At 40.1% G+C, this 22,560-nt stretch overlaps 1 protein-coding gene across 1 annotated transcript in view; it reads left to right on the top strand.

Moving 5' to 3' along the window:
• tusc3 (tumor suppressor candidate 3) overlaps window positions 1-21,895 on the top strand; it is an 85,150-nt gene extending 63,255 nt beyond the window's left edge. Inside the window, exons 7-10 of the mRNA XM_030093190.1 lie at window positions 2,306-2,369; window positions 6,731-6,805; window positions 19,872-19,962; window positions 21,706-21,895. Coding sequence (XP_029949050.1) covers window positions 2,306-2,369; window positions 6,731-6,805; window positions 19,872-19,962; window positions 21,706-21,721 — 246 coding nt within the window. The 3' untranslated portion in view covers window positions 21,722-21,895. The remainder of the gene's footprint in view (window positions 1-2,305; window positions 2,370-6,730; window positions 6,806-19,871; window positions 19,963-21,705) is intronic.
• The last annotated feature ends 665 nt before the right edge of the window (window positions 21,896-22,560 follow it).

Here is a 22,560-nt window from a genome sequence, read left to right as displayed (position 1 = left end):
GACTGTCTTCTCTCGCTCTAAACCAGGGGTGTTAAACATATGGCCCGCACGCCAGAAGCAGCGCATCAGACGACATTATCTGCAATGGATTTATTTGACCACCAGGAGGCGGGTCAGCTGACAAGCTCTTCTTATCATAAAATGAAGTAGCCTGCTGTATTTTTGAGTTCTGACTACATGTGGCCAAATATTTCATGCCTTTGAAGAATCAAATAGTGTAAATAAAAACACACTGTGATTTTTAGGCTGTAACACACTTGGTGAACTGACGCATCACATTCATTGTTTGAATTGCAGTTCTATTCTTCAAAGTTCAGGCTTGTCGTATGTTGTAAAAGGAAAGTTCTTTAAATGTGAACTTCTTGCCTGTATATTGATACTTTATTCCACTAAAGCACAGACAGAGATGCAGAGTTGTAATTATTCATATGTTATAATGTTGATGTCTAAAGACTGAGGAGAAGGTCAATTTTCTCAGATTTTTTTTGTTATACGTCAGTGATTCCAGTCATTATCTTTTTTATTTCACCGTCAACGAACATGTAGCTCTCATCACGTCTGCTGTTTTATGCCTAAGAGACTTTGGATCTCGGTCTTACAGTCGCAGTGTTGAGTGACAGGCCATGTGCTAAATGGCTTTGGTTGCTAATGAACAAAAGAATATGCCGGCTATACCAGAAGCCCTGGTGAGTTTAACTAGCTTGCCGTCACTTCGCCACTTGTTTCCCGCTGTGTCTCACAGACTGCATGATTGGGCAGCCAAGCTTTAATCCTCTGATCATATCAACAACCGTGCACAGAGTCTGACATTGGCTTGTTTTTCATTTAACTTAAGAAACATGGAAAGAAACTAACACCTTAGGATGAGTGTTTTTGTATTTTATTTTTTTTTTATTTTTATTTCTCATCATGAATCTTTCTTTCCACTCAGTGAGATTTGCTTGTATGAGTTTATATAAGCGACATCCTTCGAACTCGTAAGTGCATAAAAGTCTTGTTAATTGCTTGTTCTCGCCGATGAATGCCATCTGTTCAGAAAGTGGTACATTTTGATGGCATTAGATGATTTTAGGTAAATAACATCATGCTATTAAGCTTCTCAAAGCAGAGAGAGGTTGACTTATACAACAGGTGTAGATCGCTTGTGAATTCTCTTTCCAGCTGAAAGAAAAGGCTTTCAAAATCAATAGATAGATAAGTATTTCTACCTTGTGAGACAGTTTATGAAGGTATCACTTAATATTAGTGAGTTTATAATGTGGACTACTTTCTGTCACATACAGCAAACAAGCGTGTGCTTCACATTGCAGCCGCTTTCTTTACAGATAACTTTACAGACTCCAGACATAAAAACCCGATGGGATGATTATAACCTGGATTGAGCACTATTCTTATGCTTCACTTGTTTTATTCAACAAAATGAAAAATATTCCATTTATATTGATGATTTTGAGGCAAAAGTTTTTGTATTTCGAGTTTGCTTTTGATGATGAGGCTTCACAGGCTTGCTTTTGAACATGACGCAGTCCTGTGTGTTTGTTCTTTTTAGGGTTCCCGTAGGTTCAGACTGAACTCCCCGCCCACAGTTAGAAAAACTAGCACCTCTGCACACCTACACGCCTGACATAAATCCTCGCAGCATGCACACACACATTTGTTTTACAATCGCAAACATGACAACTTGCTTCTTCCACACTGCATCGTAAACCCGAGAGAATCTTTTTACCAGCCGTTGGATTCAGGTTTAAATGTGGAGATCAATGATGACAAAGGAAACTATTGTAAAAAGAGAATGATCTATTCTGCCTGTTTTAATTTTTTAATTTATTTACTATTGCTCGACTCAGTGACACTGTGTGGAAGGTTGCTGGTTTGATCTCCCCCCCCCCCCCAACCCCATGTCGAGTTGTCCTTAAGTCAGACCATTGTATCATTCATTGCTTGGACTTTTAAATTTTCTGTCATTTACAAATACTTAAATAAATTTGGTGTCGGTAGCTCACTAGTCTGAGACCATGCACAAATGTTTGGCAGGTAACGTAAAGGGATTTGGAGGGTAACCCAGGACAGAATCCCCACTATAACCTTTTTTTTTTTTTAATGAAAAGAATTTCACTTAGTATTGTACCCTGGTGTTGATTGAAATGGTCTTTGCTATCTTATGTGTTTCTTTTCTCTCTCTCTCTCTCTCTCTCTCTCTCTCTCTCTCTCTCTCTCTCTCTCTCTCTCTCTCTCTCTCTCTCACTCTCTCACTCTCTCACTCTCTCTCTCTCTCTCTCTCTCTCTCTCTCTCTCCTCCCCACAGAGTTACATTCACGGCAGCAGTCAGGCTCAGTTTGTGGCGGAGTCTCACATCATCCTTCTTCTGAGTATCCTTTCATCAAATTCTTTGGATTTGTGTTGCAAAATTGAAGTCACACAGAGCAATTTACCTCTCGGTGATGAATCTTCTTGGAGTCCACCTTTCATATCCCCGAAACAGGATCTGCTGTTACTTTTATTCTTTCAAGACAAAGGTGTCGTCACTTGTGTTTATTCACCGTGCAGAGGCAGCCTGATGGTCTGAACAAATAGACAATACAGAAACAAGAAATTGTCCTCTTTTAACTTCTCCTCCTTGCCTGATTTGTTCCAAATTCAACCCCTCATTGGTTCTCTGTTTGTGTGTCTGTTTGATTGCGGACTTGTTTGGTTGGATAGATTTTTCAGTTTGTATTTGTCTCTTTCTCTGTCTGCGTCTATGCCCATGTGTACTCGCACTGGCGCTTTTGTATGTGCACAGGTAATGATACTGTTCAATCCTAGCGGTTGTTCTCGTCCCCATAGGAAATAGCAGGTCCAAGGTCGCACCTGCTGCAAAGCAATATTTGTTTGTCCATGCTCACAGCTTTTTTTTTTTTGTCATTTTTTTTTCTATTTTTTTCTGCCCATCTGATTACATCAAAATGACACACACACACACACACACACACACACACACACACACACACACACCTGTTGTATCATTTGCTCATTTGCTTTTTTTTCAATTTAAAACCAAACATGAAGAAAAAAAGGATTCAGTTTCTTAGTTCCAATTCTTTCCAGTAACTATCTGTCAAAGAATTGATTCTTCTTGTCTGAAGGTGTCTTTCACTTTACATTGTTGTCATGCAAGCCTCAAACTTAAAAACATAATACAAACACAAGCATACTATAAGAAATAACCAGTATTGTATTGTATTGGACATGAATACCATATGTATTCATGTCCAAGGTGCATCATCCACATCATCATACACTGCTTTCTTACTTGGAAAGACTGTATTACAAGCAGCTGATCTATATTATAACTGTCTTATTCAGGGCGTGCACAATCCAGCTCCCTAAGATCACCGCTCTTACTAAAACCATTAGCAATAATGTGAGAATGGTAATTGAAAGGTGAATTTTGCATAACATTTTCCCTGAATGAAATAGAAAAGTGATGATGATGTAGATGACAGTGTGGTGGTTGTTCGGGCGTCTTCGCAGAACCACAGTTTTCTGTCTTCACCTCACCACTGTTTTGGTGGTAGTACTTGGAGGTGGACAGGAAGAGCTGTGCTGGGTAGACAGCGGAGGGCTGGCCTGAGTGATGTGCCCCTCCTGTTATTTCAACGTACTTCCTGACCTCTGGCAATGAGCTTGCAGCAGTTGAGGTCACCCTCAGGTTGGGGAAATATGGCCACGTTGGAGTCATCTGTGAGACACAGCATCCTATTGGACCTATGACAGGTGTAGGATCAGAAGAGAAGCTTCAAACACTGGTAATGTGCATGTGTGCAGCAGCAGCTCAGTTACAATCTGATACTTTTTTTTTTTTTTTTACATTATTGATTTCAAATTGAACACAAATGATACACAGATACACGTCATTCTTTAAACAGTTATCAATATACTGTGCATTTATAGGATGTTCATACATGTAACACCTTATCTTAGATGCATTTCACACACACACTTGTGCATTTGTTGTTCATTTTGATGTGATTATTAAACACTTTATCCAGTGAATCCTGGATAAAGCTGATATAAAGACCTTGTCAGGAAGCCTTTCAGGAAGATTATGTTCGATCTAGTTCAGTCATAATGTTTTTTTTCTTTTCACTTCCACTCTTTATATGGTAGGCACAAAGTATTACTGTTCTGATAAATTAGTAAATGTAACATAAGTGTAAACCTTCAACTTCAAAGCATCTCGAAAACTTTTCTGAAATGCTCCTACTGCAGATGTGCACAGTAGCCGTAGTGAATTGTTCTTCTGCACTTGTGTGAGGAGACAGACGATAACAACAATGTCGGCCTCCAGGTGGCAAAACGCAAAAAACATGCAAATTCACTTGAAAGGTTGTCATGTAAACGAGGTCTGAGTGGTTTCTTATTCTCAGACAGCACAGAACAATAGTTTAGCATAATGAGTGGAAGTCTTTGGAAGAAAGAAGCTTTGGCTTTGCCTCTGACATCCTTGAGGATTCTGACACAGCAGATGCACATGAACATAGAAAGTTATTGTTTCTATAAGGTTTAAATTGTGCCCCTAAAGTAAAAGCACTTCTTCGCTGTGTGTTATTCAGATCAAAGGCAGCTCACTCACCGTCACATACCGGTGAGCAGGTTTGTAAATGAAAATCAGATCGCCACTGATCCTGTGTGGATGGACATCCTTGATAGGTTCAGAGAAGCTGAATTAAGACGGACATCATCTGGATATATTATGAGGTCGGCAGGGGTTGTCAGGTTTGTTTTCTGCACTTTTAATGAAAGATTGTATGAAATTTTGATTTGATTTCATTGTGTGACATTTGTGTGATTGTTTCTATTGATAAAGTGATATTTGTTTTCCCTTGGCTATCAGGAATTCGTATAGAGACAGCCCTGATAGCAAGGAATTTACCATGGAGTTGATGTATTGATTGTATTTATATTTGATTCTTTTGAGCAGAACTAAATTTGAGTTTTGATGCAGAGTTGCTTTGGAAAGGTAAAGGTATCTTATGCCTGCAGACTCACAAACCAGCCTACAATTTCATGCTGTTGCAGTTTTATTCAATGCACTAATACTGTTTCTTATCAGGACTTTGTTTTCACTCTATTGCAAAGCGTTCCACGGCCACCAAAACTGATACTTTAAACCCTTCAGTTTCATTTCTCCTTTTTTTTTTTTTTAAAGCTGGTTTGTGTATCATGTCTTCTACCGTATCATCAAGAAGATGCATCAATTTCTGCTCTGTATCTTCCCATGTGGCAGTCTGTGTTTGTGCGCCCCATCAGGTTTTGTTCAGCGATGTGGATTTGTATGCAGAGCATGCTGAAGAGAGGAATCTGTAATTAGGCTCTGAGCCATGTGAGGCTGTGCTTGCAGTCATTTCAGAGGAGCTCAGGTGTTGACGGAAGCCCTCTGTGCTTCTGTAAAAGAAAGACGCTCATATTCAATGTTAAGTATTGTCAACTATTAAACTTGAAGAAAACAATACCAATACAAGAGAATGATTTATATTGTGTGATTTGAAAATATTTAACAAGATTTTTTTTATATTCTGATCTCTGAGAGCTCACTTGATTTTGTCCATAATCATCTGCATAAAGTCAGACGTAACCATTTTCGACATATACCTGTATTTTTTTTTACAAAACAGTGATTCTTCTCTCACACCTGGTATGTTTGTGGTTGTGGCTGAGATGTTCCCCAGAGTACAGTTTTTTTTTTTTTTTTCCCTGGGTGGAAAGCTTCAGAATGACATTTGCAAAAAATATCCCTGTCACTTGTTTCCAACGTATGGTTGAAGACATATAGTGAATGAAAACTATTTCAAAGTGTAACCATTAAACCTCAGTCACACATTTACTTCACTATGAGGAACAGTGCAAAAGCTGCTTTTGTGAAAGAATAAATTCATCAGACTTTGACACTGGAAAGTGAAAATACTGAATCAGTTGTGAACTATACAAAAAACAAAAAAAAAAAATTCTTCACGATCCAGGAATATAAATTTTTGTTGACTACAAGTAAACAGATGCGGGAAAACTGAATAACTACCTCGTTTTAACCTTTTAATGAGGTCTCTCAGAGACTGTACACACGTGTCTATTTTTGTATTTGAAAGCAAAGTAATGTGAGCTGAGATTCCTTTTTTTTCTTTCCATCCCTGGTTTGTTTACATAACTAACTTTTTTTTTGAGAAATCCAATGAACCCTGAATCTATTATGATGTTTTCCTGCAAAAGTGAGATATCACTGTGTCGTAGTTCTGCAGATTAAACTCTTTATGTGGTTTGGTTTGACTACAGATGTGTTGTGGCCTTATGTGGTCTTTTAAGGAAAAGAAAAATCACAACACACTGATAACACTTTGACACCTTCTTTTTTTTTTAAGTTGTAGTGATTTGAAAAGTTTAATTTATTGTTTTAATTGCCCTTCGCTTGAAATACACAATTACCCTCAGTCCTCAAGCTTCACAACTCGAAACAAAACATAAGAGTTCATCATCAGGTGCTTATCCCTGCATGTTGTGTAAGTGGGACTGCGGGATGCAGTATTTTACGCTTGCTAACCTTGTTGAATGCTGCTATGCAGCCACGTACACATATGCATATCAGCTTTTCTGCAAGTGCATGTGTGTGCCTGGCGATCCTCCCTCGGTCAGTCTCTATATCCAGCTTCTTCCTCTTTCAAGCACTTGTGTGGTTTCCTTGACAACCTTGTCCCAGATGCCGCGATCACCATGGGGATGGTGCTGCTCAACGAGGCTGCTACCTCCAAGGGAGACGTTGGCAAAAGGAGAAGTAAGTATTGAAGATACGCTTGCAGCTCACCACCCCACCCCCCCACCCCCCACCCCCACCCCCCCCGCTTTTGTATTGCTCCTTTTTTTCTGATTTACATTGTCGTTTTTTGAAATGAAGCATTTTTTCAAGAGTGTGTGAGTGATTGCATGTCAAAACCACTGAATCACAAGCAGGTATCCATCATGCCACATCCATCCAGGTTTAAAAAAGGAAACGCTGGCACTAGAGAAGTTAAAAATGTTTTTTGCATCAATGCACGTCTAACATTGTTGTATTGTTTGTGGCACAGAGGATGTGTTATTTATAAGTTCTCTGTTTTCTTTGTATTGCGCCTTTTACTATGTAGTCCTTCCAACTCTCAGCATAGTTTAGAAGATGTTTCTGTGTTGGCTTGATCCAGAGGGAGGGAACAACTCATTAAGAAGTCAGAGTTCAAATATCAAATTTAAATGACTCATTACAGAGAATTAAGCTCAAATTAAAACAATTAGGGCAATGATGGTGTATTAAAAACCAGATGTCAACAGTGAGTTCCACTGGGCTGGATAGTGTGTATTCCTATTTCTGCCACCTTGAGACTTCGAGACGCTTATCCAGTATTACAAATATTGGAATGCAGGTATCAGACTAGGTGTTAAAAGCATTTATATACAGCCTCATATGCTCTGGCATCAGCTGTCCATAGTTGTATTTATCCTGTCCCGTAACCAAGTGCAGCTCTATTGAAAAGACATAGACAGATGGGGAGTCCCAGGTATGAACCCATAGTTCAAATTAAAGTGTGACACTTGCAAAGAATGAGAAATAAGTTTCACAATTGCTTGAGTTGGACAGAAACCACTTCAACTAATTAAAATGTATTTGAGTTAATAGTAGGTTCCAGTTATGAAAAGTATTTTAATAGAACAATTATTTTGTTCAAATGATTTTATATTTGTTAGACCGCTCAAATGTTGAGGGCGATTAAAATTCCTTGTTTTAATTTTCCTTTAAACACGGGAGAGTTTAGGCAAATATGGTTAAAAATGTCTGCAAAATAATAAAATACAGTTTAGGTACATAGATGTGCTGTTTCTCTGCTTACTGCAAATTGATCTTCACTAAGAGATCAAAACAAGATGAGAGACGGACTGTACCAGCCTCTATTGGGTGAGACTTAGACAACGAGATCTAAATACTGTATAATGTTTTGATCTGCATTTTTGAGCTGTCTCATGCAGCATTCATCTGAACCTGAGCTCCCTGAGAAGGCTGAAACTAAACTGCAAATAACTTGAACAGCAAATAAGTTTATTTTCATAACTCTCCTTGGAGTGGTCAGCACATTGGAGACCCAAGGCATCGTGTCTCACTGCCTGACCTCTTTCCAGAGCCAGATCTGTGAAATATAGAAAATAATCAGAAGTTGGCAGCTCAGAGACACTTGCAATCTAGTCTAATGAAGTTTTTGCGCAGCTTCCAGAAAACTTACACACACAGAGACACTTTCATACCTTGAACACTATTAAAGTAAATACCCTTGAATAGCTTGGATTTAGGTACAAGATCAGGGATTAGGTACACTACTAGAGGTAATTATACATAGCAAATAACCATGTTTCCATGTATGCCAAATGTTTCTAAATAATCAGGAACAGACACAAAATGATACCAAGCATACAACAATGCAAGTAACACACACACACACACACACACTCACACTATTATAGTCCAGCTGTCATTAGTGAGACATGTATTTGCATTCTGTCAATTAGTTGGATCATCCCTGAAAATGAGAAGCGCTTGTTTTCCTCCCCAGATAATCACCGAGCCGACCCCTCACCCGCTGTAACTGCCTATGAATACACAACCACATTACTTAGATTTGCCTCGAGGAGTTTTTTTCTTCTTCTTCTTTCTAACCTTTAGCCTTCTCAGACACCTTTTATTTATTCCCTCTAAGATATAATGTTTATTCAAATATACGGAAACCTTGTGTGAGGTCAATGTAGAAAGATAGGTTTGAGCTGCTTTATGGAAACGAGCATGATTTTGGTCACATTCGTTCATTTTCTACATGGGCAGAAATTGCAAATGAAATCCAGCTGGGTCCGTCGATGATCTGTCCAGTAAACAGCAGAAGATTCAAGGACAAAAAAAAAAATAATGTTAATTACTCAATTTGCACTCACAATCTGCTTGAAATTAACAAGTGATTTACAACAGCAGCGACTAATTATACAGCCAGCGACTACACAATGCGCAAGTGAGAGAAAATTTAATGGCTCAAGGCGACAATGACCAGCAAGCTTAGAAGATCTGAACTGATGTTGAACTCAGCTGAAATGAACGCTGTCAGAAAGATAATACTGCAATCAGAAAATGAAGCCAAATTAATTTAGCTGTGACGAACAACAATATTTTATGCTCAATAGAAACAAGGAGGAAAAAAACATCGTAATCATAAGTGCAGCACAGCAACCCAAACTGACGATGCCAGAGCAGGTGGAATATGCAACAAATGAGAGTGAAATATCTCTCAGTTCACTCACAGCTGCATGCCTATTTGTAAGTGTCTTCCCAGGCTAGAATGAACTTGTTGTAGCTCAGTTGATATATTCATAGTCATGCATGCATGTGTTTTTTAGCTGTTTGTAGCACAAAATGTAAAGAAATGTGTTTGGATCGCTTCTGTCTTTCTTGGCAATAAACACTAGTGAAAAGAGGTATTATTTTCTTATCATAAAACAGGGGTGACATTTCTGTTTAGCGACCCAAAACTCAACTGATGCTATTTATTCTGCAAAGTGTCGCAGGCAGACCCGTCGCCAGACACTCGTCTCAGGGGGGGGCATATCAAGTGTATGGGGGGTCCATGCTGCTGATATAGCCAATTGACTGTTGTGGTGAAGTTTAACAGTGGGTCGCTGTTTACCAATAAATCCAAGGCGCTGTCCATGGTGCTGAAATAGCCAGTCCACCATTGACATGCAGAGTAGCAGTTGGTCACTGTATCATTAAAAATCGAAGGCGCTGTCCATGCTGTTGAAGTAGCTAAACCACCGTTGTGGTGCACAGTATCAGTAGTTCACTCTTTCAAAATGTTTTCAAGGCGCTGTCCATGGTGCTGAAATAGCGAAACCACGGATTTGGTAAACATTAATTGTCAGTCTCAATTCATTGATGAATTTCAATTTGCTGTCCATGGTGCTGATATAGCCAATTTACTGTTGTGTTGAAGTTTATCAGTGGTTCGGTGTTTACCAATAAAAATAAGGCGTTGTCCATGGTGCTGAAATAGCCAATCCACCGCTTTGGTTAGGATCAAAAGTGGGTCTCTATTCATTGAGGAATTCCAATTCGCTGTCCATGGTCCTGATGTAGCCAGTTGAGTGTTGTGGTAAAGATTAATATTAAGTGTCTGTTTTCAGATAAATCCAAGGCATTGCCCATGGTGCTGAAATAGCTAATCCACCGTTGTGGTGCAGAAAATCAGTGGCCCCCTCTTTCGTGATTACTGCAAGGCACTGTCCATGGTGCTGAAATACCCAAACCCACCGTTTTGGTAAAGATTAACAGTGGGTCTCTATTTATTGATGAATTCCAATTTGCTGTCCATGCTGCTGATATAGCCAGTTGACTGTTGTGGTGAAGTTTAACAGTGGGTCACTGTTTACCAATAAATACAAGGTGCTTTCCATGGTGCTGAAATAGCCAATCCACCATTGTGGTGCAGAGTATCAGTTGGTCAGTGTATCATTAAAAATCCAAGGCGCTGTCCATGGTGCTGAAATAGCTAATCCACCATTTTGGTAAAGATTAACAATGAGTCTCTATTTATTGATGAATTCCAATTTGCTGTCTATGCTGCCGATATAGCCAATTGACTGTTGTGTTGAAGTTTATCAGTGGTTCGGTGTTTACCAATAAAAATAAGGCGTTGTCCATGGTGCTGAAATAGCCAATCCACCATTGACGTGCAGAGTAGCAGTTGGTCACTGCAGACCCGTCGCCAGACATTCGTCTCAGGGGGGGCATATAAAGTGTAGGGGGGGCGGCACTGATGTGCGTTCAGCGGGGGGGGGGTCCGCTCGTAGTCCGCTCGTAGTCCGCTCGTAGTCCGCTCGTAGTCCGCTCGTAGTCCGCTCGGTCATTAGCAGCTCGGCTTTTATTCTCATTGCTGCTGATCTTTTTTGATCAGCTACTTCAAATAAACAGCGCAACGTAATAATCTTTACGTATTTTGTCTGATGCCGTTTGCAGAGGATCGATAATTCCTTCTGCATTCAGACCCCGGGGGGGCATATCAAATGGGGGGGGGGGCTCAGCTCACTTAGTACGACAACCGAGCTAAAAACGTATCTGGTATCACATTTTTACAAACTCACCCTGACAGCGTGACTTTTAGCCTCGTTTTCTAGGAACCAAGTAACAAACTTTCATGAAAATCAACGATGTCTCAGTGTTGAATCGTGTCCGCTACTCTTAAGAAATTCACTATTCAAAAGAGAGTCACTGTTTCTTTAAATTTTTTACTATTTACTTTGTTTTAGCGAGCTGGATTGAGGCCTGTTGTGGGCTTCTGCTCAGTGGATGATTGGTCTCCCCAATACAGAGAGATAGCAAGGTGACATTTTTTCAAACTGTTTCAATCGCATATCTCCAAAGCCTGGCACCAAATCAAGCCTCCAAGATGACACAGAGCAGACTTTATCAGAGGCTTTCTCCAGAATTTGGGAGTGGAGAGAATGCAATAACCTGCCAGCAGTCCTGAGCTCAACCTCCTTGAACACTTGAGGGATCAGCTTGTTTGTGCTGTTTGTGCCAGAGTGACCAACTTGGTTGAAGAAGAGCCAACCCCCTGAAAATGAACACATTATATTACCAATCTGACTTGCTTCAGAATGCAAAGCTTCAAAGAACAGGTGTTTGGTATTGGCAGAGAAGATTTGTCAGTTTTTTGATGAGTGGGAACCCTGTGCTCAGCTAAAGCTCTTACTTTTTCTGTCATTTAGACATTTTAAAATATGTCATCCATTTATTTTAATTTCATTCCCAGACGAAATACAGTCAATGGTTAATAAGCTTTCAGTCAATCAGACTTTTTTTAATCATTATTAAAAAGAGAAACCCATTGTTTTGCTCATTACCGGGCTTTGTGAGGACAGAACCATTGGTTTCCGGTGTGTTGAAGCAGGGAGAGAGCGACAGCATGCTGGATAGGGGCTCTCCATGAACAGGGCTCGTGACCACTGCTTTACATAGTAATAAAAACATGGCCAGCCATAATGAAAGTTATTTTGAACTTGGACCCTACTCTTAAGTAATTGAGTGCAGCCTTGCATGTTGCCTTTGTTCCAACCTTGGATTTTAAATGGTTTTAGCAGCTGTACATTTTTCTTTTATTTTCTTTGATCCGGTCAAACAAAGCAAATAACTGATGCAATGCAAACAGAGCAAATCGGCAACAACTGTCTGTGACTAAACTACTTTGATTGAACTTATTTTGTTCCATTTATCAGTTAAATATATTCACCCTCTGTTTCCTTGTCATACATGACGAATTATTCAAACACTGTCTTTCTTACTGGTGCACAGAAGCTCTGCAATTATGCTGCTGTGGGAAGATGGAGGATTTTCTGAGCCAAGCTGGCACTTTTGAATCTTTTCCAATTCAGAATGAGCATATAAACACTGAAATGGTAATGTTTCTTTTATTGCCAGTTCGCCCATCACACTGAAGGTGTGTCTTGGCTGACAGACCTTTCTAGTCGTGCATTAAATTATTCAGTAGAATTCTATTATTTATGTCTGAGGTACCTGCAATCACCAAGTTCAGTAATTACAGTGTGGCAGTGCTAAACCGGTGTCTTTTGCTTGACATCTTTGTTAGTCCCTCAAGGGGGACGGGTTAAGTCTTGACCTTGCGAGTGGAGGAGGTTAGTTTGATTCCCAGATGTGGCACACGAGACTTTTGAAGGTGGAAAACTTGCTATGCGAACAGTGCTGGTTGCAGCTAAATGCTGTGTGGACCCCCGTGAAAACTGATCGGTCATGTAGACATTTCAATTTCAAATTGTTGGGTTTCCAGAGTGTTTCGCATTCATGGTTAGGCGTTGTTCGTCTATGGCAAGTTAAGCAAAGATAAAATGCATGTGCATTGATGGTGTGGCTGGGACTTTGATCTGGCGAATGATCATACTTTTTGGGGTAATGAAGTAAAGTAACAGCTCACGTTACCTACGAACAACCCAACACTGGGTGAATTCTGCTTCACAATCATAGGAAGAGCCGACATTTGAAGGATCAAAAAGCAACATCGCTATGAACGCTTGGCCGCCACAAGCCAGTTATCCCTGTGGTAACTTTTCTGACTCCTCCTGCTTAAAACCCAGAAAGTCAGAAGGATCTGTATTCATACTGAAAATCAAGATCAAGCGAGTTTTTTGCCCTTCTGCTCGATAACATTCTGAGCCGAGTGATATTTTGTTCATGAATCATGAAGGTCGTCATGTGACGGTTCCTGCTTTTCCAAACACACGCTTGATGTTCCGCCTCATTGTTGTGACAGCTGGACGACGGAGGAGGAAAGTGTTCAAGACTCAGTAGAAATGAGCTGAAACTTCGCAGCTTCTACAAAGAACAATGCGGTCCCCACTGATCACCTGCACCCCGATTCTTCTCTCCACCCACTCATCACTCAAACACTTTTTAAAGTTCTTTTCTTCTGTCATTTAATCTATCGATAATATCCACTTTTATTGTTAATCAATAGATTCAATAGTTTATGACTTGGTAGGTTATGGTGAGAATTTTCTCTTTTCTGTCCATTTAATTGCATTTCTGTTTCCTTTTCATGGTTTAAAGTGCTTTTCTGTTTAATTTTTATTGGATACAATCATCAGAATTTATTTTTATATTTCTTTTTGACCTTTTTTTATGAATCTGAAGAAGAATTTAAAAGGTTTTTTTTTCACGTTTCCAAAAGCCTATGTTAATAGACGTGTGCCCATTTCTTCCCACAGACAGGGATATCGTTTTTCCTATAGTTTTACAGTATAAAATAAACACTATGTAGACAGGATAAATGGTGAAACACCCGAGATGTTTGTCCCAGTATCTTCAGGGTGAATTAAGAATTTGTTTAGTAAACTAATAAGTAGTGAATTGAATTTTCAAGTGCAGTAACTAGTGAAGTCATCTCAATGAGTAACTAGTAACTTATTACTTTATTGAGTAACTACCCCAACAGTGACCACACTGTTGTAGCATATTGTTTAAGATGTATTTCTGAAGTTGAGAAGTGAGTCTACATGGCAGTTTTTTCTCTATTTTAAAACTCTATTTGACATAGAGATTGTGTTAAGTTTGGTCTAAATGGCATTTCTTTAAAAGAAAATACAAAAGGTCCAGAATGAATTTTTTTCTTTGTGTTCATTTGATTCAGACTGGTAAGACTCTGGTAAGAATGCTTTACATTATGGGCTTAAAACTGCCTTGAAATGCAAAGCAACCGAATTTTAAACATGCAATTCTAAAAACGAGTAATCAAAACTGACAATTGAACTTCTAGTAGTGATTTAGAAATGTAATGTTTTGACAGCTCTAATTTTGAAGTAATTCAAGTTGGCATGATATTGTTCATCTCCTCAACATCCCAGAATTCAAGCATAATGTTTGGATTATCAAACAGATATTAGATAACCTGTGTTTAGTAATTATCTCAAACACAAAGACACAGTTGCACACAGGTGGAATTAGATTAGTCCGTGTGATGAGAAAGCAACTCGAGAAGGCTTTCACCTGCCTCTGCGTGCCCACACACTCTAGAAAACATCGCCGCCAAGAATTCAAATGCAAGATTATCACTGGCGAGTTCTTGAGATCTTCAAGCTGGGCAATTAAAATGATAATGACTTTAAAAATATCTCAAGACTTGTCCCCCCCCACCCCACAGCTACAACATGGAACATGTTCATTTGCACAGAAACATACATAAATACATACCGGGGCAAACATAATTATCACCTGTGTTATTCAGGCTTTTCATGTGTGCAGTGCAGAGGCCATTCTGTGCTCTGTAATTTCCCAGCAGGTCTTCTTCCTCTTTTTTTTTTTTCTTCATCTTCGTTTCTGCCTTTTTGTTCTTTGGATATTTTGCTTATTTCTGTCATTACTGCATTATATCCTTAAGTTCACCTCCTTTGTATGATTACTACTTTATATATAATAAATTAAAGCATTATGCAGATTACAATGCACTCTTGCATGAGTGCAATTCCTGATAAATTAAAACATTTTATGTCCCGCTTACCACTGTAACAGAAATGACAAGCACAAACACACACACACACACACACACACACACATGAAATAAATGCATTATAAAGGGATACAGATAATAGTCGTCTGTCCGTAACAGTGAGAGGATTAGGCTTGAATGGTAGTGTAATCGCTGCATGTGGGCGTTAAATCCCTTGCATGTAGCTTCCATACTGCTGAGTGCAACTACAGGAAGTTATCTGCTGCTGCCACAGGCATCAAAAGTCATGGCAGTCGCTCCGTTTCCCAACAGGGCAGACACCAGATGCGTGAATGAAGGTCTAAACTGTGCAGTGTCGATGGATGGGGAGGAGGCGGAATCTGGAAAGAGTGATGTTCAACAAAAGAACAACATGCTAAAAAAACACAACCCCCCAAGCAATTGTACTGATCTATTTAAATGCCAGCATGTGGCTACAAAACCAGAGTCCACTACAGCGGAATCTGTTGCAATTTACATCTTTAACTATGGGATGTAATGACGTTATTTTATAATGCAGCTGACTCTAGTAGTCCACACTGTGTGGTAATAATAGGAAAATACTTGAAAGTGGCTATAACAATCATGAAGTGGTGATATTTTCAATGTGCTTATCGCTATGAGAAGCTCAGTCTATTAATCATCAATCTCATTCAGTGTAATCCATCGATCCAACTTCCAGCCTGTTTCCATCCTGGACTTTGTATAGGTGAAGGCAGGTTACACATTGAATGTGCATCACGGAGCAAAACAGTCACATTGACACTGATGAGAAATTTAGAAATAGCCTCAAATGAATGACAGGAGGAAACTGTTCTACTCAGAGAAGACTGGAATGGAATCCGGTCTGTCATATACAGTACAGCTGAAAAAAAGTAAATGTAGCTTACCACCACCCAGTATGGAGAGAATGAATAATGCAATGTAAAGCGTCTTTGAGTGTCCAGAAAAGCACTATATAAAACCAATGCATTATTATTATTATTATAAAAGTGATGATTAAACAAAGAACTTTTTCGCTTGCAGAGAATTTCTTTGTAAAACGTATGTTCTTGTAAAGACTATTCCTGATTCCTTTGGAGGTGTGTCATACACATCACAGGTATAAAGCCTGAAGTTTTGTCTTTTTGAGGAGGCCAGCCTATATCTGCACATTAAAAGAAACCATAAATTGATCATTTGTCAAATCCAGAAGAGACATTTTGAAAGGCTTATTTTTGTTTGATTGCTCACTTCATTTGCCATTACTTCAATATTTGGCAAATGGTGTCTGAAAAGGCAGCCGCAAGCCTTTCTCAATAATAAGCTGTGAAATAACCACAGATAAAAGTTTTAAAGGTGTGAAAATACTCATAAAAATGCTTGCAATGTACCTTCATTTTACCTTTTTATTTATTTCTATTTTTATAATCACATCAACAGTGTGCCTGAAAATCTCTTCCATACCGACACACAGCAGTTTTGTTTTTCCTACTTCATGCTTAATCTTTTTTTTTTTTCTTTTCCGGTGGCAACCTGCATTCCAGCTTCACAAACTGTCCAGGTTTTGTTTCCTGCATCTTTAGTATTTCCTCCTATTTCCGTTCCCATACCTGAAAACCATTTTCCCCTTCGCCGTGGCAAAGTCCACCGCCGTATCATCTGTTACCATAGACCAATCTTTGAGTTCAGCAGTGTGATCAATATGCTAACCTCCACAGGAAAAAAAGCTCCAGTTGCAGGTGTGAAGTGTTTAATTTGTCCACTTCAGAAGAAGAAATGTGTTAAAGTGCAGACACATATTGCTTAGCTGCACTGTTAGCTGGTGAAAGTGGCAATTCAAAGTCCAATTTACACAAGCTGCAGGCTCGTTTTGGCTTCTTCACTGAGCCACAGGGGAAGTTTTAAGCACTGTTTCACAGAAGAACTGACCCGTTAAGCTGGTTTTTCTGAAACTGTTTGGAGTCTCTGACACATCACTTTTGACAGATTTCACATTATCAGTCAATCCGGGTTTGAATCACGAAAGTAATTCCACCACGTTGGTCGACACAGTCCCAGAGGAAACGGCAAGGTAAACAAAGATCACGTCAAGGTCCCTGCCTCTTACCTCCAAATCCCTGCCTCGTCCCCTCTGATCAGCAGAAGCTCCCTGGTCTCTGCGTCAGTCTGGCAATCTAGTCACTCGCTCTTCGGTCGCAGCCGTGATTCTATTGACGATAATTGTTCTCACGTTGTAATAATGTTTTGACGGGACTGAGCCGTGTCGCCGTTTCCAGCATCCGCAGTTCACGGACAATTACCGTCTGATCCTCTACCCACCCTGGAAGACAGACAGGTCTGCTGACCATTCTGCCATGTTGATTAAACACATTCACACGGCGACCCGACGCCCACCACATGTGGTTGAAACTCGTCAGATTAGGGTGAAAATGGCTTCAGAAGCCGGTGTGGCTCTTCTCTCTTCATGATTGCAGCAGTGAAGGACTGAATGGCTCTAAGTGCCAAGAAAGGGCAAAAAAAAAAAAAAAAAAGCTCTGCTCTTAGGCAACGTATGTCTCGTCACTCCGTTTAAATTTGGAATATTAAAAAAAATAAATAAAAATGCCATTATCTAGTTACTCGGTCCTGTGCAGCCAGCTGCTCATCAAAGAATAAACTGCAACGAGCCATTTAGGATCTCAGTCTATTCATATTTGTGTTTTTAATGAGACACGCTTAACTTAATGTGTTCCTTACTCCTACTCAGGAATTCAGTGTTTGTTTGTTGTTTTGTTCTTCACCCAGCCAATATGTTTTGATTCGAGCTGAGCCAAATCATGCAGTCAAATGGGGGATTACCACCTTTGTCACTGAGGGGAATCGTACAGCTTAACCAACTTGTCATTTCGCCAAGGTCATAAATCACTTACCATATTAGCATGCTCGGTGCGTGCGCGTCGGGGAGCGTCGTTATCCTCAAACGCATACCACCATCTCTCAGTCATAATTGATGAGCTGAGGGAAATTCATCCCTCTATACTTAATGAAGATACACAGACGTAACGCTTACACACTCATGGGCACATATGAAGATGTGGTAAGTCGGGAAACACGGGGGCATGAGGGCCCTCAGTGGAGCCACGTGCTCAAATATGCATCATTGTCAATTAAGCCACCGAGTCACTGCGGTGCAGGTTTGTCTTCCAAAACCTGACACGACATTAGCTTAGTGAGGACTCCCATTTAACAGGGAACTGAACTCTCACCTCTTACAAGTAATGTATTTAAATGAAATAATGAGAAACGGGGCTTTTCGGCCGTTCACCCTTGTAGCCGATGCCCTTTACTGTTCACAGCCGTGTGAAGAAAGACAAAACGCTTTGAGTGCACATGTTTGCATATGTAGGTAGGTACTGTCTGCAGCAGATGGATTACGACTCGACTGTCAAATCAATCGCTGTCTGACACACACACACACACACACACACACACACACACAGAGATATGCACACAAAGCTCTGTCACAGCATCAGCCCAGAGATTTGTATGTTGAATTGTAAATCTTTGATCTGCATGGATGGTGGAAAAAAAGAAAAAGAAGGGGGGACCAGTTGTGGAGCAGCTGACATTGAGCAATGGCTGCTTTAGCTCCTTCAGTGTGTGCGTCACTGACCACACACACACACACACACACACACACACACACACACACACACACACACACACACACACACACACACACACACACACACACACACACAAACCACCAGAGACCTGCACATGCAAACTGACACGACGAATCCGTCTTACATTTTTCCAACCAAATCTCTTGCTCTAAAATTCCCCCCTTTTCTGTCTCACTATTTTCCTCACACATTCACTCTTATCCACACACACACACACACACACACACACACACACACACACACACACACACACACATTCAGGGTGAGAACAAGAAGATATCTCACTATTTAGTCTCCAGGAGAGGTACTCATCCTAATCCCTGATTAACAGTATCAGTCGGTGGTGACAGTTTAATTTAACACAGTGCTTCTCGAGGATTAGCTGCTGTGTGTGTGTGTGTGTGCGTGCGTGCATGCGTGCATGCGTGTGTGTGTGTAAAAACTTCCATGCTCACACATGTGCACACACATTTATTCCCCTGCAGATTAAAGATCATGTCTATGTATATTTCACTTTAGAATAGCCACCAAGGAAATAAGATGATAATAGCTTGAAACATAATTTTCTGCAACATGGCAGAGTTGATAATGAGAACGGGGCAGGCGGCACATATGTTGAGCGATTGTGTAAATAAAGCCGGATATTAAAGGGGCCAGTTTCCCATGAGAGTAAGCGCCAGGTGATGGTTTATGTCTCCTTCCTGCAAACACTTTAGGAAATGTTTTCATTTTCATGTTTTCACTTAAGTGTGTGTACCAGCCCGTGTCAACACTCCCATGTTTGCGCGTGTGTGTGAAGTACAAACAAGAGGACGCGAGGATGCTTTTAGTGTGTACCGTGTCTAAACCAATGCAAGCAGATGCGGTTTGAACATAGATCAAACAGAGAATGGCGTCAGCGGCTATAATGTGCATGGAATGATTGAAACGGATGCCTTCAGCCAGGAATCAAATATTCTCACAGGGCATTTTGTTATCATTATTCTTTCTGTATCAGGGCGCTCGCAGGTCCTGCAAAGATTTGAACTCTAATCAAACGTTGAGTGAATTCAGCTAAAGAGACTGTCATGTTATCTTCTTTTATTCTTTGTTTACTTCCAGCCTAATTATTTTTCGTGTGTGTCTCCTCTTGCAGTCATCTGCCTGGTCGGTCTCGGCCTGGTGGTGTTTTTCTTCAGTTTCCTGCTCTCCATCTTCAGGTCCAAGTACCACGGATACCCTTACAGGTGACTGCAGTTTCATGGGCGTGCAGACGCTTTCATGCCAGCTCACTCGACAGTTATTCAAACACAATATACAAGCGTGCAATAAATCTTGAAATCACCCAAGTTGACATAAAATCACTGCGAAAGTTATTGCAGACACTGTGCAAAAATGCAGGCCAGAACAAGATCCATCCATTCTCATTATTCCTTTGATTTAAGGACAGCCGTTCGATCGGAGGCCGCTCCCTCAAAAGTGTACAGAAATCCAGGGCCGCTCAAGGCCCCGAAAGCCAAAACTCCAGTGTAGATTTGAAGTTTTGCTGCGTATTCAATACATGTTCACCTTTTCACACCGATCATTAAAAATCACTGTGCTGTCAAGGATGCTTTCTAAAGGTTGTGAATATGTACTACGCTAAAACCCAACAGTTTAGTGAGCCAGAACAGCAATTTGGTCCCGCTTTAAGCTAAAAGGTCACCACTACATTAAAAAAAAAAAAAAAAAGGATTTAATGCGTGAAAGTGTCTGGGTCGTCCAGTTCATCACAGCTTGGGCGAGTTCACGGCAGAAACTCACCTCTGGAGCGCTCTGAGTGTTGGAGCACTTCACCCGGGCGGATAATTTGCTGTCACGGGGCCTGAACCCTGTGACCTGTGTCTCATGGCCGAATTGTAGTGTTCAGCCGTCACCGGCTGCACTTCAAACCACAGGAACCATTGTGACACATTTAGGACAATAATGGATTCTTGGTGAATATGATATGTTTCTGCATTTTATGCTTACTTTGAAAATATTGTTCTAATTTCCTGTCAGAGTTGTCAGCTCATTTGAAACTTAGGCCCTGTTTCCAAGTGAAAAACCAACAACTTTTGTTGCTGGTATGTGTTCAGAGGCACTGAAAACGCAAGTTTTTAAAAACGGCTCCCAAGGTGGAACTTTTCAAAAGCTACTGCGACTTTGTCTATGCGGAAATGGGTGAGCTTTTCTGAAACGCTGCTGCTGCACATGCACACCACGGCAGTGATCGATGGACAACCATCAAAATGGCAGCCTTCAGAGTGTCAGGCCATGAACCTGCAAAAACGTCCTGTGAATTGGCCCTAATCTGAAAAACCAAATATCCAACTTTCAGCTATGCACTGTCTACTATTGAATCAATGTAACATTCAGAAAGTCCCTTTTTAATCAACAAGTCTCAGATTATTATAGAAAACTCTTTGTGGCTGCATGAAGCTGCAGTGCCGATAGTAAATATATAGTACAAACCTTTTGCTGTCTTTGCAATGTTTTACGATGGCAAAACAAATGTGTATGATAAATAAAGTAGTAGTTTATTTGCATCTGTGAATGGCAGGATGAGTCTATAAAGGACACATGAATTGAGTGTAATTACGTCGTACACTTCACTGCCTCTCATTTTATATTTCGCCGTCTTCCTATTTATCATTGACGTGCTCTGAATGTCGCAAATGTGCAACTCTTCAGCTTGCCTCTCATTGACAAATACATCTTCTGCGACAGCAATTTTGCCTGATTACATGCTTCCAGAGGCTGTTTGAACTCACGGGGACATTTTCTAACAAGATAATCACCCACAGCCACAGGTTTTTAAAGCTGTTCTATTTTTTTTGGCTTCTGGAAAAAAAAAAAAAAAAAAGTCAAAACAACAAAACTATCTCTTCTCTCTCTTTTGTTTTTTTCCCCCTTTCTCTCTCTCTCTGTTTTTTCTATACTCTCCACCTAATACTCTTCCGTCTCACTAGCTTCCTTATTAAGTGAAAACAGGGCTGAAGAGGTGGTCAGAATGTGGCGGAGAGGCAGGAGGTGAGGAGAAGAGGAGCTGAACATACTTGAAGAGGAGCACTTGTCACCGAGTCTGAAGTGCATGGTGTGGTTTCTTTTATGTACCTTTTTTTTTTATCAACTTCTATCATCAGAGAGCTTCAAGTGGAATAATAAAACCTGAAATGTGTTTCTTTATACACTGGAAAATAAAACGCATGTCTCTGTCAGTCTTTTCTCGTTGATTCCTTCCATTCGGTGAATTAAACTGATTTAAAATATAAATTTTGGGTCCGTTAATGTTTTCTTACAAAATCAGATGGGATGTTCCAGAGGGAAAAACCGACATATGAATTAAAGACATAATTTTAGAACTAAATCAAATGTAATAAAAGCAGATGGTAATTAAAATTTAAGCACATTGCAATGCTTTTTATATCTGAATCTTCACACTGAAAGCCAACAGCAGTCTTCCTATGAACACTCTTCCCTGTAAATCCCAGCAGCCAAATGTATCTTTAAAATGAAAATGTAAGTTCAGAATCAAACAAAAATGACTGAGCATGTAATTTACATGTGCTGCCTATTGACTGAGTTTCAACAATTGATCGCCCGCTCCATTTTCTGAACAGATTGATTATTTGAATTGCTGGTGAAAGAAAAGGCTTCTCGGGCTATAAAGGAGGGGGGAAAAAATCTGAAAAGGGTATAATTCATCTGAGGAGGAGATGGCCCATTCTCTCATATGTGACACATGTACAGCAACAACATGTTGAAAACCTGGTATGTGTGTGTGCTTTGTGTGACTTTGATCTGAGGAGATGCACAGGAAACAC

This window comes from Salarias fasciatus, chromosome 6, assembly GCF_902148845.1.
Source record: "Salarias fasciatus chromosome 6, fSalaFa1.1, whole genome shotgun sequence".
NCBI lineage: Eukaryota > Metazoa > Chordata > Actinopteri > Blenniiformes > Blenniidae > Salarias > Salarias fasciatus.
This window is presented reverse-complemented; position numbering and strand designations above follow the sequence as displayed.